At 44.0% G+C, this 17,358-nt stretch overlaps 1 protein-coding gene across 3 annotated transcripts in view; it reads right to left on the reverse strand.

Moving 5' to 3' along the window:
• Positions 1–160: 160 nt before the first annotated feature.
• The window catches only part of Pdpk1 (3-phosphoinositide dependent protein kinase 1), a 70,000-nt gene continuing 52,802 nt past the window's right edge, over positions 161–17,358 (reverse strand). The window contains exons 11-15 of one of the 3 annotated variants that reach the window (XR_007342632.1): positions 16,748–16,965; positions 15,230–15,268; positions 14,648–15,108; positions 6,869–6,926; positions 6,064–6,117 (exon numbers count right to left, since the gene is read on the reverse strand). Coding sequence is in view for 1 of the 3 variants with exons in the window: in XM_015490871.2 (XP_015346357.2) it covers positions 5,494–5,610; positions 5,965–6,117; positions 6,869–6,926; positions 16,748–16,965 (546 nt within the window). In the remaining 2 variants the exon portion in view is untranslated. Of the gene's footprint in view, positions 5,611–5,964; positions 6,118–6,868; positions 6,927–14,647; positions 15,269–16,747; positions 16,966–17,358 lie in introns of those variants that run through there. The other 2 variants (XM_015490871.2, XR_007342631.1) reach the window with 2 other exon arrangements.

Consider the following 17,358-nt stretch of genomic DNA (forward strand, 5'->3'; position numbering starts at 1 on the left):
CGCCCTAGTAAAGCGCCCGCCCCGGAGTCATGCGGGAGGCGGAAGTTCCGGTCCGAAAAGGCTGCCGGCCGTGCTCCCTTCCGGCAGGTGCAGGCCCTGGTTTCACGCGGGGATCCCGGGTCCCGCCCCGATCAAAGGAAGAATCAGGCTCGCAAAAGGGTGCACTCTACATGCTTTTATTTCAAGACTACGGAGCATACGAGGGAAATTCATCATCCGGAACTATATCTAAAGCACAGATATTTGAAAAAAGAATAAACAGATTCATTAAATTATGATATGATTAAACCATGACCAAATAGAAAATTTATATAATAAAGCCAGAAAAAAAAGTTGTAAAATATAATAGTTTACAATAATTATTCACATTCAAGGCTGTACATCAATACATACAACAACGTGGCCCCGAACATGAATTCAATCCAAATAATTCATATATTAGAATTTAAATAACACAGAATGAACTAGAGGCCGACAATAGCCAGCAAATAACCTTATATAAGAATAAAAATACAAAAGTGTATATCCTAGTATCATTGCATTATTTGTTTCCATAAGGTTTTTTTTTTTTTTTTTAATTTTTGCTTTGCCTGTACATCACAGTTACTGCTACAGACCAGGTAGAGGACATTACACACGGTGCAACTGACTGCCACCAACCTGAAGGACAGCAACATACTATCCATTCAACCTATGGTATGTGGTTGGAACTGCTGCAGCAGCTCCAAACACTGCAGCAGTTAAATTTGTCAACATCCAATCAAACTATGGTCAAAAGAGAGGCTTTCAGCCAGATGTTAGACTATAGTGGGCTACAAGGGTTTAAAAAAAAAAAAAAAATTTTTTTTTTTTTTTTTTTTGCCTTTTGTAAAAAGTTCTCTATACAGTTTGGTGTTTCTTCACATTGAAGAAAAGAATTACAGGGAAAATTCAGGTATTCACACTGGCTCATTCATTTACCTGCCATGGCCATCTCTGCAACAAATAAAAATGCTCTTTGCTGGAAAACAGTTTCCTTCCCAGAACAGTTCTCCACAGGCAGCCTAATTTACAACCTTGAAGTTTTGGGCTAGAAGCCAATGCCTCTCAGAGGCTCTGAAAGTGGCTACAGCCCTGATTCAGGGGTTCTTGCCATACACTCTGCCCAAGAACAAAGAGTCACACCCACTTGAGTCACCATCAGTTCATGCTGGGTTTTCAGTGAAACAAAATGGAAAAAAAGCAAAAAAAAACATCTGTCAGGACACAGTACCTTCACCATATTCTCACAGAAGTGGCCTCTCAAGTCACAGCAGTGAGCACCCGGGGTCTGTAATCCAGCCAGAGGAAGAACTGTGGTGCACCAGAGGTGGGCAGGAGACCCAATTCTGCACAATTCAGCCCTGAGCTCTGGTAGTCAAGTGGCACTCAGCATGATGGTCAGAAAACCCTCTTGTACATGTTTCTCCTCAGAATCAATGGAACTCAGTAAATGTGGAGAAATAAAAACACAAACAAATTTGGATGGTCTGGCCTTGAAGACCACTGGGCAACCTGCAGCACTGTGGGCAGGGAGAACACCTCACACTCATGCCACCTCAGATCCACATTCCACAATGAAAGGCCTAGACATTGTGTTGTCCTGAATTGCTAAGAACTTCTGTTGAGGGGTGGAGGGACACACAAATGCACTCTTGTAAAACACAATCGTCTATACGGTTTCTTTTACAAATAGAGCCTTGCTCTGCTAGTGATCCCAAATGGTGTAATCTATAAACTTAAGTACAAATCACCCACTAAGCACGTGGCAAGGTCAGTTCAACTTTTTTTTTTTTTTAATCTCTGCTGACTGTGCAGAAGCAGATTCAGTACCATTGTGGACACAAAGTAAAAGATTTCTTAAAACATCACCAAGCACTTGGAAGCCATAGCAGCAGAAATGGAAGAGAACTAACATGCAAGCATGACCAGATTATTGCAACGAAAATAAGGAAATTAGCTCCTGGAAAAATCTGTCACAAATGGATCTGCAGGAATGACATCATTTTAGCATTAACAAAAGAAAAGAGAGCAGTCATATTCATCATTCTTTGGAACACACAGCTTAGCAAAAACTGATTTGCTCAAAATCTGTAGGACACCAGGAAGGAGGCTGTTACTGAAACTCTGAGCATCTGAGCAACAAGACCAAGAGGGAGGAATATCTGAGTGAAATGAACAAACTCTTTAACCCTAAAATACCATTTGCTGGTATCTAAGGGGAAAAGATCAGAGTCAAATATAGAAAAATTTATAAGGACATTCATCACAGCATTATTTAAACAGTGAAAAACCAGAAACCACCTAAGTCTTTTACAATAGGGAAATAGATAAAACTATCATAAAAATTTATGACCATTAGACTCTACAATCATTAAAACATGCTTTTGAAGAACTGCTCATGACATGGGAAAGTACTTCAGATAAAATATCAAATGAAAAAGATGGATACAAAATAATGTACACTGTATGTTCCCAATTTAGTTTGAAAAGCCAATCAATGGAAGAGGGGACAGAATCTAGATCAAAATGCTCACAGTGGACTCTGGGTGGAGAGCCTAGTTGATTTTTTTCAGAAAGAAACTACTACTTTTAAGAAAGCACAGAATCACCTGGAGCTCTCTGGCTGGTGTGTGTGGATGTATACCACGGGGCTGAGTCCTTCCAGCATGGACCACAAATACCAGAGCAGACTGAGAGCACTGGAGCAGGTGAAGTCCCTGTTTGCTTTGGACTGACAACATAAGCCAACTTTCTTAAAGCAAATTTCTAACAAGCCTCTAGGAAGTTAAGGTTGAGAATGGTAGATACACCACAGTGCCACTCCCTAGGGTAGAGAGGCTTAAGCTCCACACAGGGATGCCTGCTGCCCTGGCTGGCACCAGAGGAAAAAGGGTGCAAACAAACCATCTATACCTAGCTCCCTCTGCATCCCCAGGGAAGGCAGGGCACAGTGGGCTGTCTGAGCCATGGCCACCAGTCTGCTACCCTCTGGGCTGGGAGAAGCCATAGAAAGGCATTTACATTTGTCCTTACTGGTCCTTAGTGGGACCCATGGCTCCTGGATCTATTATACAGGAGGGCACTACTTTCTCACCTGGGCTAGACCCAACTTGTGTCTCCACAAACGCATGTCTACATGTTCCCTGAAACCCACAGTATCTGCATGCTAGGTGACAGCTTGAGGGTGACTGGAAAAGCTAGACTAACATAAGTCAGGGCTAAAGAAGAATGTGCACGGCCCTTAAACAAAAAAGCAGCAAGGAAAAAAAGGGACAGCAAGTAAGGACCAAGGGGAACAGGGAACGGTGTGGCATTTGTCTTGGCCCTCAGCCATGTGGTGGAGGAGGTTGGGATGGTGTTTATTGGTGAAGCCCAGGAGGTAGCGGTGCTCTCCAGAGGGCGCAGATAAAAGAAGACTTCTATTCTAGTTCTTTATTCTAATTGGCCAGGTTCTCTTATTCAGCCGAGTCTTAGCCCTACTTGTTCCACTGTACCAGATTGCCCCAAGAGACCCCTTCTCTGCATGTGTGTGCACAGGCAGGAGAGTCAGGGAGCTACCCCTGCAGACACAGGACATTCTGAAGAGGTCAAAATAGCAACAAGGGGAGTGAGTCTGCACAGGATTTCAAGAAAAAAAAACAGCCAAGTGAGACTCACCTAACACAAGCAAGCCTTCTAAAGGCTGAGAGGAGACCTGGTCTGTTCCCCGCTCTCTGAGGATCCCCAAGGACAGGTGGAAACCTGACACATGCTTGCTCACACACAGCTCTCACAGAAATGACTGTCAAAGCCTGGGGAATACCTCTGTTCCAGTCTAGCACTAGTGCAGCCCCACATCTGCACTTCCTCTCAGTTTAAAAAGAACCACTCTTATCATTAAAACAGTTTGGGAAAGAAATCTTTCTTCTCAGTTTGGACTGGTCTGGCACACCAGGTGATAGGTGTAAGGAGTACATTTTCTGTGGGCCTTTTGCTGGTGCCTTTATGAAGGTCTACAGAAATAGCAAAGTTGTTCCTGCCTTGGGTACATGGGAGTCAGATGGTGTCTGTGAGCAGACTGCAAAGGCAGGTGCCTGCTCTTCTTCCCCAGGGACTGAAAGCCACCCTTCAGGGACAATCAAGGCAAGGACAGGCACATTTGAGACCTTTTGGAGCACTCTGCCTGGAAGCAGCAAAGCAAAGCAAGGGACTGGTACATTCTGGTCTCTAAAAAGCAAAGCACTGCTATGGAAGCGAAAAAGGAAAGTCGCACTAAAACTGGCAGAAGACACCAGATCAAACAGACTCAGGCTTCAGTGGGCTATTCTAATGTCCCGGGCAACAGTAAATAACACTTTTTTCTAAACAAACTCCACCCTCATTGGCCAAGTGACCAGGCAGTGCGGGAAGAAGGCTTTTAGATTTCCAACACAGAAATGTAAAAACTGAGCTATCTTTGAGAAGTGTTTAGCCACAACATGAACAGGGGCACGTAAGGCTGGGCAGGAGACTGAAGCACCCTGGGACTGCTGACACTAGGATTCTCTCAAGCCTGACCTTACTAGTAGCCTGTACAGGCAGCCTGTACATTTAAAACTTTCCAGAGATTCTCAGGAAGGCCTGAGGATTCTGTGGTACCTCCTGGCCTTGCCAAGTACAGGACAGGGTTCTGTGTATCTGGCAAAAACTCAGCTGGGTGCTAACCTGGTTTCTATCTGACAGTGCCCCTCCCAAGCACGTGCTTGGCTTGGCATCCAGCCCCACTGAAGGACACTGCTAGGAGGTGGGACATGGGAGCTGAGACCCAGGAGGGCTCCTTGTAACTGCAGCAGCCTGCTCTGCATGTCATCTCCACAGTCTTGCCTACTCTTCACCTCTCAATCTGCCTGCCAGACAGCAGGAACCACAGAAATCCTGTCACCAGAGCCACAACAGGAGACACAAAGGGCCAGGCCACACCTCCAGGGCCATGCATGAGGAACATAAGGTAGGGAGCACACTCACAAAGCTAAGAACCCTGTCTGTAGTACACACAGTACGGTGCACAGAGGTTCCCTGGTGAAGGGCTCCATGACAGTGGGGGTGGGCAGAAAGAGCCAGTCCCTGGGCCACAGTAGGAGTGGTGCGTGGCAGGCACATGGTTTTGATAGATGCTAGGAGGGGCTGGTGACACCAAGTCTAGCCACTGGTCTGGGCAGGAGCTGGGCTGCCGTGCAAGGGGCTGGGTCTTCACGGCCCCAAGAGCACATGGAAGCCTCCACAAAGCACAGAGAGCAAGCAAAGCGACCCTGAATTCCTGTTTTTTACTGGTTTTGTTCTTTGTGTGGTTGGGTATTTTTTTTCTTTTCTTTTAAATAAAAAAGCTGGAAGGTTTCCGCTGTCCGCATTCTCCTTGAGATGGCTGGCAGGTGGTCTGGAAGTGTCCCGGGTGGCGGCCGAGCCGCGCTGGGGCAGGTATCCTGGCAGCGAAGGGCAGCTCGGCCGCAGGCTACGTCACTGCACAGCAGCATCTGGGTGGCTCTGGTATCGCTGCCTCCAAACCTCCTGGATCTTTCTGCACCACTTGTGAGCATTCCCACTTGGATCCATCAGGTAATATGTCCTGTTAGGCTGCAAAGACAGAGTACCTGATGTTCTCCAGGGAGTCCCACCCACCCTCCATCCCGTCCTGTGTCCTGTTGCTAGTGCTACAAGTGCCTTGGAGAAGCCTGTGAGCACAGGGGGCTTCTTCTTTCCACACATGCAGAAATTAAATATGCAGGCAAGTGACCACCCCAAGTTGAAAAAAAAGCCCTGGGTGTCTCCCAGCCCAATTCAGGGCTGAGCAGCTAATGCAGATTCTCAGGGAGATGGGAAAGTGCCATGGTCCCAGCTGCTCCCTTGACCAAAGCGAGGGATGCTGTCAGCGGAAGCACTGAGGTCTATGACAATATTGCCAATAAGAGTTCTCAGGAACAGACTCACCGTGTGAACAAAGAAAGTTTTAAAATTCTTGGCTTCTGGTCGGAGTTCTTGTGACCATGGAATTTCACCTTTTAGAACTTTGTTGACAGGATCAACATAATATAGATGTGGCCCTTCTGTAAGCAGCAGCTGTCGTCGTCGTGCAAATAAACCCTGATACAAACAAACAAACAACCCTATCATCAAGATTCACAGGTGAGTGTGGACAACATGCACTGCTACCTCAGAGGGAACTCACCTAGAGTAGCTCAGCGCACAGGGATCATGCCAGCTACCTCTCCACTGAGCTAGGACACCTTGTACCCCACCTAGACCCTGCTGCTGAGCTCACACAGATGGGCCATTGACCACCGTCCCACTGTCCCCTGGCTTGTCTAAGTCACAGAAGCCCACTCTGGGCAGGCCAGGTCAAACACAGCCCACCTGCATGGAGAATTTCACTGGGTGGAAGCTGCACAGGTAGGAAGGGCAGTTGAGAGTCATGCTTAGAATGGTTGAAGAGTCTGGTATTTTCTGGCACAATCTGCTTAATCCATAAAACATAACATAATACTAACAAAATATTAGACCACCTGCTAGGGTACTAGACATGGACTCCACAGGACAGACACCTTGAAATGGGAAGCCAGGTTCCAGAGCCAGAGCTGAAGCTGGCTTTCCACCTGCCCCTTGCTGACTCCCTGTGGGAGTTCCAACTTTTTGGAACTCAATGGGGTTCCAACTGTTTCCCTGAGGGCTTAAATCTTCCTGGGCTATTAAATCTAGAGATTTCTTTATAGAGTGCCAAGATGAAGAACACTATGTCAACACATCATGGCAAGAGCCCAAGAAAGGAGAGCTAAGCCAAGCTAGCAGCGGGAGGAAGTCACCTATGAAGACAAAAATCAGCAGGAGTCTGACTCACCTTTCGCTTATCCACTGGACCCATTTTTAGTATTAGATTATTTTCTACAAATTGGTGCCTATAAAAAAGAAGAAGAAAACAAGAATAAGACACTCACAGAAACTCCCCAGACTCCTTCTTTCAGAAAACCCCACAGGACCTCTGGGATTCTGCACTACCAAGATTGTCACCTGCAGATCCAGCCAGGCTTCAGATACAGGAAACAACTCCTAATGCGACACATGGGACATTTCACCTGTGTCTGGACCAAAGTCCCATAGTCACTTCTTGGCTGGGGTATCTATGCAGCAGAGAACAGGTAGAGGGGATGGTACCCTGAACCCAAAGGCAACACATAGCAAATGCAGGAGGCCCTGGGTTCAATCCCTAGTGCACATGTGCACCCACCCCTCAACACAAACCTATGGTGAGAGAAGAGATAAATAATCCATTCAGGACGAGATTGTGATAATTAAGCTACTTCCCATGCCAGGACTTCCCAGTTCAGGGTGTACAATCTAGAGTGCTTTAAGATCACAAATTCTTGAAAGACCCAACTTGGACCTGGTTTAAGAATGTTTTGACATAAGCACAGACATGGTGTGTCCTTGGACTAGAGAGTGGGACATCTGGCTTCTGAGTGGGAACCTACTTTGTGGTAGCAATGAAAGAATGAATTAAAAATGAGTGATGTTGGGGCTCAGGCTATTTAGCTCAGTGGTAGAGCCTGTGTCTAGCACACGAGGCCCTGAGTTTGATCCTGAACACCACATAAAAATAAATAAAGGTATTGTGCCCATGTACAACTGAAAATTTTAAAAAGAGTGATGCTGAGAAAGGCAAAGAGTTTTGTTCACAAGTATGCCCCCCGTGCCACATCACGGAAAAGGGAGGCAAGCACACGACTGGGCCAAATCTCCATGGACTGTTTGGGCAGAAGACAGGTCAGGCTGCTGGATTCTCTCACACAGATGCCAACAAGAACAAAGGTAGCACCTGGGGAGAGAATACACTGATGGAGTATTTGGAGAATCCCCCAAAATACATCCCTGAAACAAAAATGATCTTCCCTGGCATTAAGAAGGGAAAAAGGGTAGGCTTAATAGCTTATCTCAAAAAAGGTACTAATGAATAATAGCCACTGCCTTATTTATTACCAAAAATAAATGTCTTGTGGCTTTTTTATGTGCACCATAATTTAATTGATGTGACACACCAGATTCTTATCAGGAATGACTGACAAAATAATTTTTCTTGATTTAAGTAAAAATAATTTGTAGTTAAATTAATATTTTGGCTATAATCCCACTTCAGTAAATTGTATCACTGTTTTCCCCTTTTTAAAGTTATGCCTGGACTTAATAAGTAATATTCAGTATTATGCAAAAATGGTGAATGCCATCTCGAAACTGGTTTTATATTTGGATTTATATAAGTGATTATGTGAATATGCTTAAATATAGGGGAACTCTCCCTTCACTCTCTCAGAACCAAGCATGATTCACATGTGTTTCAATTTGTGTTCATTAGCTTATTAAAGGCAATGGCTAAAGATAAGGTAGCAGTGTCTACTTTATATTTCTGTTGATCATGCCAATTTAATTAGAATCCCAGGTATCTAAAATGCTGTTTTTTTCTTTATGGAAAGGCCTTTTAGTGTGGTTCATGTATTATATTAAATAAAGAATATTTAACACTTCTTAAAAAAAAAAAAAAAAGAATGTCTTTTCTGGGATAGGGCAGAGTATAAACTCAGCAGGCACCAGCCCTGGGTCTGACCCCAGCACCTGGAGGGGGGACATCTTTTCTGGAATCCCTATCACACTAATATAATACATCCATTTAAATGTGGCAAATCTGGAAAACAAAGTTTCAAGTACAGGCTTTGTTATAATACCCATCAGCAGCAGCAAGTACAACACTTCACTTTGCCTCCTAAAAGCATAAGAGATCATTTTAAAAAAATATTTTTTTTAGTTGTCAATGAACCTTTATATCACTTATTTATACGCAGTGCTAAGAATTGAACCCAGTGCCTCACACATGCTAGGCAAGTGCTCTACCACTAAGTTATAACCCCAGCCCAAGAGGTCATCTTAATGTCTATAGGTTACCTCACTTGTTAAAGCTAATAGCTACTGATTTATATATTACACCACTCCCACCCCCACCCCCATGCAGTGATGGGGATGGAACCCAGGGCCTGTGCATGCCAGGCAAGTGATCAACCATTGAACTATTCCCCCAGCCCTATATCTAGTTGATTCCACTGAAATCCCTAATCTGAGGTTCTCCTGTAGAATACTGTTTTTATATTTGAAAAAGGCCTAAGACAACCATGTAAGTACCTGGGCAACTTACCAAGGGGCCAGAGCACTTGTAAGAAGGAGAACTGAAATGGAAAAACCCAATTCTCCCATCAAACTCTACTATCCCCACAGCCTGATCAATTCTGGCCTGTCTAGGCCAAGTCTTGGCCAAAGGCATTCTGTAGGCTTTGAGAACCAGAGGCAACACAAGAAAATGGAGGTGGTCCTGGGTTCAATCCTTAGTGCACCTGTGCATGTATGCGTGCACATGCATGTACACACACACACACACACACACACACACAAACCTACGGTGAGAGAAGAGGCAAAGAATCCCCTATAAAAGGCCTGATACATAAGCAAGGGAAAAGGAGGCCTCGTGGTGCCATCTTGTCCTTGGCTCTCACAGTGCATGAGAAAGTAAGTCTGAAAGATTAAACCAGACAAGGGGAGTACCAGAAGATGATGAGGGAAATTCTTCAAGCTATGCGGGAGGAGTTGCCTTCCAAGACCAAAGTAAAAGGAGTCACCAAACACAAAACCACAGGCTGGACTACATGAGAACAAAAACAACTCTAACCACAAAACCACCAGGATAACAGGCTTTGGAAGGGACAACACCTGTGCTCCACAGAGCCAACACCAAGCGCCTCTAGAGGCCACCAGTCTCAGCAGAAAAGTGAACAAAGTACCCAAATTGGAAGTTCCCCAAAAGAACGAGGTGATACAAAAACATTTTCAGTAGTCCTTAATAAAGAAATGGGATTGAGCATCCTTTGTACCATTCTTCTGGGACCACTGGGGTTGCAGGGGGATACAATTGTTCTCATGCAGCACTAATGGCCTGAAATGAGGCCATGCTGGAAAAGCAATTTAGAAATGCATATCAGGAAGTAATCCCACTTTATAAATCTAGCCTTAGAAGGAAAAGGAAAAGGAAAAGGAAAAGGAGGACAGAGAGGTCCAGAGCATTATCATTCAGAGAGAAAGTGAAGCCTGTGATAACTTAGCAGCAGAACATGTAGGCACCACAGGAAGTAGTGCCACTCACTCCTGTGCAAATGGGGAACCCCTACCTTGCTGAGGCCCACGAGTCAGAGAGTACAGGGGGCAAACAGAGGCCAAGAAAACTCCATTATTAGCAGTTATATCACAGTGTACTAGCTTAGTTAGCCAATGAGCTTACAAGTAACTTGTTTATCTACTTTAAAAGTTTAAGTACTTTAGCCAGGTATAGTGGTGCACACCTGTAATCCCAGCAACTCAGGAAGGCTAAGGCAGGAGGATCAAAATTTTGAGGTCAGACCTAGCAACTTAAAAAAAAAAGAACTGGGAACGTAGCTTGGTAGTAAAGTGCCCCTAGATTCAATCCCCAGTACCACAAAAGAAAGAAAAAATACTTCCAAGGAAGAAATATATATATATATATATATTTTTAAGTTGCAGATAGACACAATATCTTTATTTATTTATTTTTATGTGGTGCTGAGGACCGAACCCAGGGCCTCACGTGTGTGAGCAAGCGCTCTACCACTGAGCTACAATCCCAGCCCAGAAGGAGTCATTTTGATTTTTTACTTCAGAGTCAATTTCCACTCCTGAAGAAACCTCCTGCTCCTCCAAGTGTACTTCTTCTCCCTGGCAGGTTGTAGAAGCCATTTGAAGACTTAGAGCCAAAACCAAACCTCAATCAGAGATACAGCTAACTATTCAGTGGACAACCTTACTTACACACACAGCATTTGGCTCCCCAAAATGGATGACATCTCTCAGCCTCACCATATAGTGGCTGAGCATCTGATGACATCTACTTTCAACTCACAAGAGATGACAATGTAAAATCCTGCTCTTCCCCAACTCCAAAGCCTAGATTATTTCCTCTTCCTCCCCTGTACCCCACACAGACCCCAAAGAGACCCATCTTGAAAGATCTGAGCATGAAACACCCAGAAAAACTCCATCTGGAGAGCACAGTGAGGCTGTGGGACTGGGAGTGGCTGCCCTGAACTCCAGGAAGCCTCTCTAGACCTCGATTCACTTGGTGGGAACCAGTGGCAATGGCTGATGGGACATTGTTTGCTCTGAAAGGTCCACCCTCTACTCTTTAGGTCTTGGACTTCAACTTGATGGAGACCCAAAAGATCTGTCTCCAGATTCTATCCACCAAACGGACTGAGAAACAAACGAAGACATTTTCAAATATTTATTTAAGTCATTAAAACAATAAATCCGTTGCATAAATAATATTTAAAAGTGACCTCCTCTGTCCCCAGCATGGTGGCACACTCCTGTGAGCCATCTACTTGGGAGGCTGAGACAGAAGGATTGAAGTCTGAGGGCAGTGTGGGCAACTCAGTGAGACACTGTGCCAAAATAAAAATAATAAAGTGCTGAGGATAGGCCCCATGTTCCATATCTAGGACTGTAGCAAAAATAGTTAATGGAATGAGAAGCATGGTTATGCATTTAAAAAATCTAATTTAGAAGAATGGAGCTGGACTCTCACATCTGTCCTTCAGGCTCCAGTATGTAAAGATGCAGCCTCATTCTGATGAACTGCTAGAAAAAGGAAGGTTTTAATAGCCTCTTAGATAATTGTGGATACTCTTCTTTGATATTATACTAAAACTCAAAAAGTAGTAGTTTCTTTTTTTTTTTTTTTTTTAAATTTTTTAATACTTATTTATTAGTTTTCGGCGGACACAACATCTTTGTTTGTATGTGGTGCTGAGGATCGAACCCGGGCCGCACGCATGCCAGGCGAGCGCGCTAAGGCTTGAGCCACATCCCAGCCCCAGTAGTAGTTTCTTAAAGATGAACAGCATTAAGGAGCTTTCCATGCTCTGTGACTTTAACACCACCAATCTACCTCACACTTGAAATGGACCTTCTGCCATTACATGATTCTACAATAGCACACTGTGGAGTCATCTGGGAAATACTGGAGAGCTTCCAAATGGCAACAAGTATCACTCTACAATATCAATGAATTAATTCATTAGCATCAACACTGATCTCCTCAAAAGAAGATGTCAAACTACAGTAACAACTTTCCAAAATCCTAATTTTCACTTGAACATTTCAATTTTATCATCGGTACAGATACTAGCAATTGTTTTCTTTGAAAAAAAAATTATCAAGAAAAATGTCGGGGCTGGGGATGTGGCTCAAGCGGTAGCGTGCTCTCCTGGCATGCGTGCGGCCCGGGTTCGATCCTCAGCACCACATACAAACAAAGATGTTATGTCTGCCAAAAAACTAAAAAATAAATATTAAAATTCTCTCTCTTTCTCTCTCTAAAAAAAAAAAGAAAGAAAAGAAAAAAAAAAAGAAAAATGTCATCCAAGTGCCCACACCTGCACAACTGCAGTTGGCCAACCAATCAGACTCTAGTGGGGATGGTGTTACCTGGAGAGTGTCAAGTGTGCAAATAAGTGCTTTCCTTGAAACAGCTGTCACACCTGTGTTCTAAGCAGAAGTGCCAAGGCATACTTTCCATGTCGTCACGTGGAACATCAACCAAACTCATTATTTCTAGAAATACTTGAAAGTGAGACCAGCTTCTTTTCTTTCTATGAGCATATGGCTATGAAGAACTAATATGGCCCTGCACTGCTTGATGCCTAGGCCTCAATTGATGCCAGCAGTTGTATCCACCACAGCTTCTGCACCTCAGCACAAAGGAGCACATATTGTTCCACAACAACTATTTGAATAGGGACTCTTCCACATTTCGACTATGTCAGCACTGTCTGTGCTTACTGCCAAGAACTTCAAAACAACAGAACATCTTTGGTGAGAAGCTGGGTGGTACCAGATGAATACAAGCAAAGCAACAAGTCCTGTCCTGTGTGCACATTCATTCACAACTTGCCTTACAGGAGAAAGCAGGGATATGAATTCCCTCCTCTATGGTGCATTTCCACTGTCTTGTGGACAGTGGCAGTGTTGGCTTCCATGTAGGAAGCACAGTTGCAGCCAGGAGCCTCTGTCTCCCAGAGACTGTGTGGCCTCTGTATCCTCAGCCCAACTTTTCTGTGTGCTTCAAAGGCTTTTTAATTTCTAGTCTGGAACACTGTAAAAGTGCTGAGCTATTAAAGATCTCAGCACATACACATTTAAAATGTTCCTTTTAAGTAGAAAACATTCCCTTTAAAAATTTCTCTATCTTTAAAACTCTGAACTGTTGGTCTCAAAAAGATGTTGCAGGGCTAGGGAGATAGCCAGTGATAGGGCATTGCCCAGTATGTACAAGGTCCCCAGTTCAATCCCCATCACCCTCCCCCCAAAAAAGTTGTAATTAATTTATATATTTATTAATTTATATTCAGAACTATAATATTGTGCAAAGTTCTGTTCAGACAGAAAAAAAGCAAAGCATTAAGATCTATAAAGTCAAAGGAAAGACAGCTTTTATCCCATTTTTGTTTTGTATTTATAATTTTGCCTAGTTTCACTGGTGTAGATTCCTCCTGCCACATATAAAGCTCTCTGGCATTTCAGTTTCTTTTGTTTGAAGAAGTTGCAATTGAATCCAGGGTCTTATTCGTGCTAAGCAAGTGCTCTATAACTGAGGTACATCCCCAGCCCTTTCTCCTTCTTTTTTAATAACTGATAATCAATTTATTAAAATAATTGATTTAGACATCTGCAATGGTGATGACAACTTGGCTCCTGGCTTGAAGTTGACAGAAGGAACTTGCTTAACATTCTGGGAAGGGCTGGAAAGTCAGTGTGTTGCTGTGGATTCTCTTCTGGAAACCACTCTGTGTCTAAGAACCTTCACCATAAGGCACTTTCTAGATGATCTCAGGGTCTTAGTAGGTTTCCGAATGGCTCCTTTCACTTTGGTTTTTTTTTTTTTTTAAAGAGAGAGAGAGAGAGAGAGAATTTTTTTTTAATATTTATTTTTTAGTTTTTGGCGGACACAAGATCCTTGTTTGTATGTGGTGCTGAGGATCTAACCTGGGCCGCACGCATGCCAGGCAAGCGCGCTACCAGTTGAGCCACATCCCCAGCCCTGCTCCTTTCATTTTGAAGGATCCTTTTCCTTTGACCTCTCAAGTCAGCATGCACCTTCTCCAGGGACTTCCTGCTGCAGCTGGTGAAGGTAACCCTAACACAATGGAGTACCACCTCTGGTTCTATGAGGTCCTTCCCCCATGGCTGCCAGGTATGGTGGCACATGCCTGCAGTGGGAGGCTGAGACAGGAGGAGCCAAAGTTTGAGGACGGCTGGGGCAACTTAATGAGACCAAAATAAAATTAAGCTAGGCTTCTTTTCAGCATCTTTAGACTTGAGCAATGCTGCAGCAGTTGAGAAGGCAGGCTTCTCCTCTGTTAAGCCAATGGCTCGTACTCACATATGAAAAATACACATTTTACTTCTGGAGAAAAACATTAATATCTGAAGTAGGTTTTAGTACAATTTACAAAATCTCTTGATAAATTTGTTAATAATAGTACAAAACAAGTCAATGAAGTATACTTACTTCTTCTTGTGCTTCCATGTAGGCTCAAGGAAAACATCAGGATTTCAAAGTGATTTATTGAATGATATAAAATTACAAAGATTATAGCAGGTATAACTGAAGATTGCTAGTAAGGGTTCAGTGGAAATATTGAGAACCTATTAATCTCCAAAAATACACGTATTTAAACCATAAACCTACTAACTTCAGAAAATTCTAGAAATAACAATACACATTCCATTAATTGTCAAAATAATGTCCACCCTACAGCATGGAGCCACTAAAAAAAACTCTACTGCACACTACCAGAGAATAAGAACGAATAATTTTAATAGCATCATACACCCAAGTCCCGGCCTTGAGCTTAGGGACTCCCCAATCTCACTGTTCACAAGAACAAGATGCTTGAAGGATTGACCACTGTCAAATGCGGGATCCTCCAAGCTCTCTGTAGTCATCACCTTTCACAATGAGCCTGAAATCTGGAGGAAAAGGAAAGAGAACCCTAAACCCAAAGGACACATGCAGGAGGATGCAAGCTCCCCTGTCCAGCCTGCCACTGAATCACCTAGGGTGACCCTGCCCCTGGGCAGAGATACAGACCTTTGAGGGGTCATCAGAGGAGCCAAGATGCACACACACCTGGAGAGGAGCCAGTGAAGAGCAGGTTGGCTGGAGGCCCAACATGCAAGAGCCCAGTAGGCCACCACACAGCCCAGCACACACACTTGTTCAGAGCTATGTCCAGCACTGCTCAAGCTGTTTTCACCAAACATTCTTTGCTCCTATCCCTAGCAATACCACTTAAGGAAAAAGTGAGTTAAAGGACAAACTTAGACTCCCTAGAATTGTAGGTTATTTCTGGGGAGTCAACATTTATATTCTTTTTCCAGAGATAATTTCTGATGGTACAATATCCCATTCTTAGCTACGTTCAGCTTTTCCCTCTGCATCTCATTGGGGAAGCTTCTGAGGGCTCATCTCCTCTCTCCTCACAAGTCCCCAGTCCCATGCATCCTCTCTCCTTCTTTGCCAAAGCTTCAACTCTCCCCTTCCTATCTTCTATTTTCACCCCACCTCAACATGCCTTCCCAAGAGATGCCACCACCTTGGGTGTGTCTGCCTACATGAAAGGTAAAAGCATAAAAACACTTGAGGCTGGGGTTATAGCTCAGTTGGTAGAGTACTTGCCTTGCATGCACAAGACCATGGGTTCGATCCCCAGCACCAAAAAAAAAAAAAAAAAGCATAAAAACACTTGAAGAAAATGCAGGTAAAAATACTGAGGCCCTTTTCAAGAGAGTAAGTTAGAAAACAATAAAAACATGGACAGGATGGACTTTGTGAGAATTTGCAACTTCTATACAAAACAACAGCATGGATAGACAAAAGAGATAAACTGTAGAAAAATGTTGGCTAAGTATACAACAGAGAATATCTTTCATTATGGCTCTTAAAAGTCAATTTTAAAAAGATGCAAAATATACAAGAAAAAGCAGAGGATACAAAGCACCTCAAAAAAATTAAAAAAAAAAAAAAGAAAAGAAAGAAAGAAAAAGAAAAAACACAATGGCCAATGAACATGGAAAACGTCTGCTTCAATACAAATAAAAATCAGGACCTTAGAAACACCCCAATGTCTCCCTATGGGCAGCATCTATTTTAGTCATAGGGACTCCACACCTACACCTGGGCCATCCAAATGCCTGGCAGAGCAAGGGAACTGTCTCCAGCCTTGCCCACTAGAACCAGGGCTCTGAGGGTCCCAACCCACTTAATAACTGACCCTGCAGCATGCTTCAGGCATGGGGAGGTGGTACCAGGCAAGATCTCCCTCCAGCCCTGCCAGCCACTCTCTGGGCTCATTGCATTTCTAGTGTTGGTTATACCTGTATTTCTTTTTTTAGAGGTAGAGGGGAAACGAGGATTTAATGGGGTGCTTTACCCCCAGCCCCCCCCCCTTTTTTTTTAAATTTTGAAGCAGGGTCTCACTAAGTTGCTTAGGGTCTTGATAAGTTGCTGAGGCTGCCTTGAACTTGCAATCCTCCTGCCTCAGCCTCCCAAGTCTCTAGGATTATAGGTATGCGCCACTGTGCTCAGCCACTATACTATACTTCTTACCAAGGATTTCCACCAGCTTGCTTCTCCAATAATAACCTCTTCTCATCTTCAGAAAACTGTAAGTCCAGTTCAAAAGAATTAGTGTCCAAATCGTGGATGTACTGCTCTATGTTGCTGCCTGACCTGTGGGGCAGGCCCGCATCTGCCGTAGACAGGGAGTGGGAGGAGGAAGATGAGGACACCTGCATGCAGCCAAACTGGCTCAGGAGATTGTCATACTGTGGGGAAGAACAAAAGAGAAAGATGCCTTAATTTTCCTCTAGGGTCAAAGACAAAGACACACACACACACACACACACACACAGCCCACCTCTATGACCCTCTCATATCTGGTGAGCTTACACACACCACAAAGGCAGGTAGTCCATTGATCCCTTCTGGAAAGCATGTAGAGATCCAATTCTCCTTCACTGGCCATTTGGCCATCTAGCCAAGGCAGGACCAAACCTTCCAGGATTTCTGTTCCAATAGGAGCAAGGGACAGAGAGAGAGGCTGTGTATGCCTCTGCCTTTTATTACCAGGGAGATCGAGATCTGGGACCCTCATCCAGCCCAGCAAAAGAGCAGCAGCAGCCTAAGGCCTCTTGGACCCACAAGAGAAAGAGACCAGA

This window comes from Marmota marmota, unplaced genomic scaffold (assembly GCF_001458135.2).
Source record: "Marmota marmota marmota unplaced genomic scaffold, marMar, whole genome shotgun sequence".
In the NCBI taxonomy this organism is placed as follows: Eukaryota; Metazoa; Chordata; class Mammalia; order Rodentia; family Sciuridae; genus Marmota; species Marmota marmota.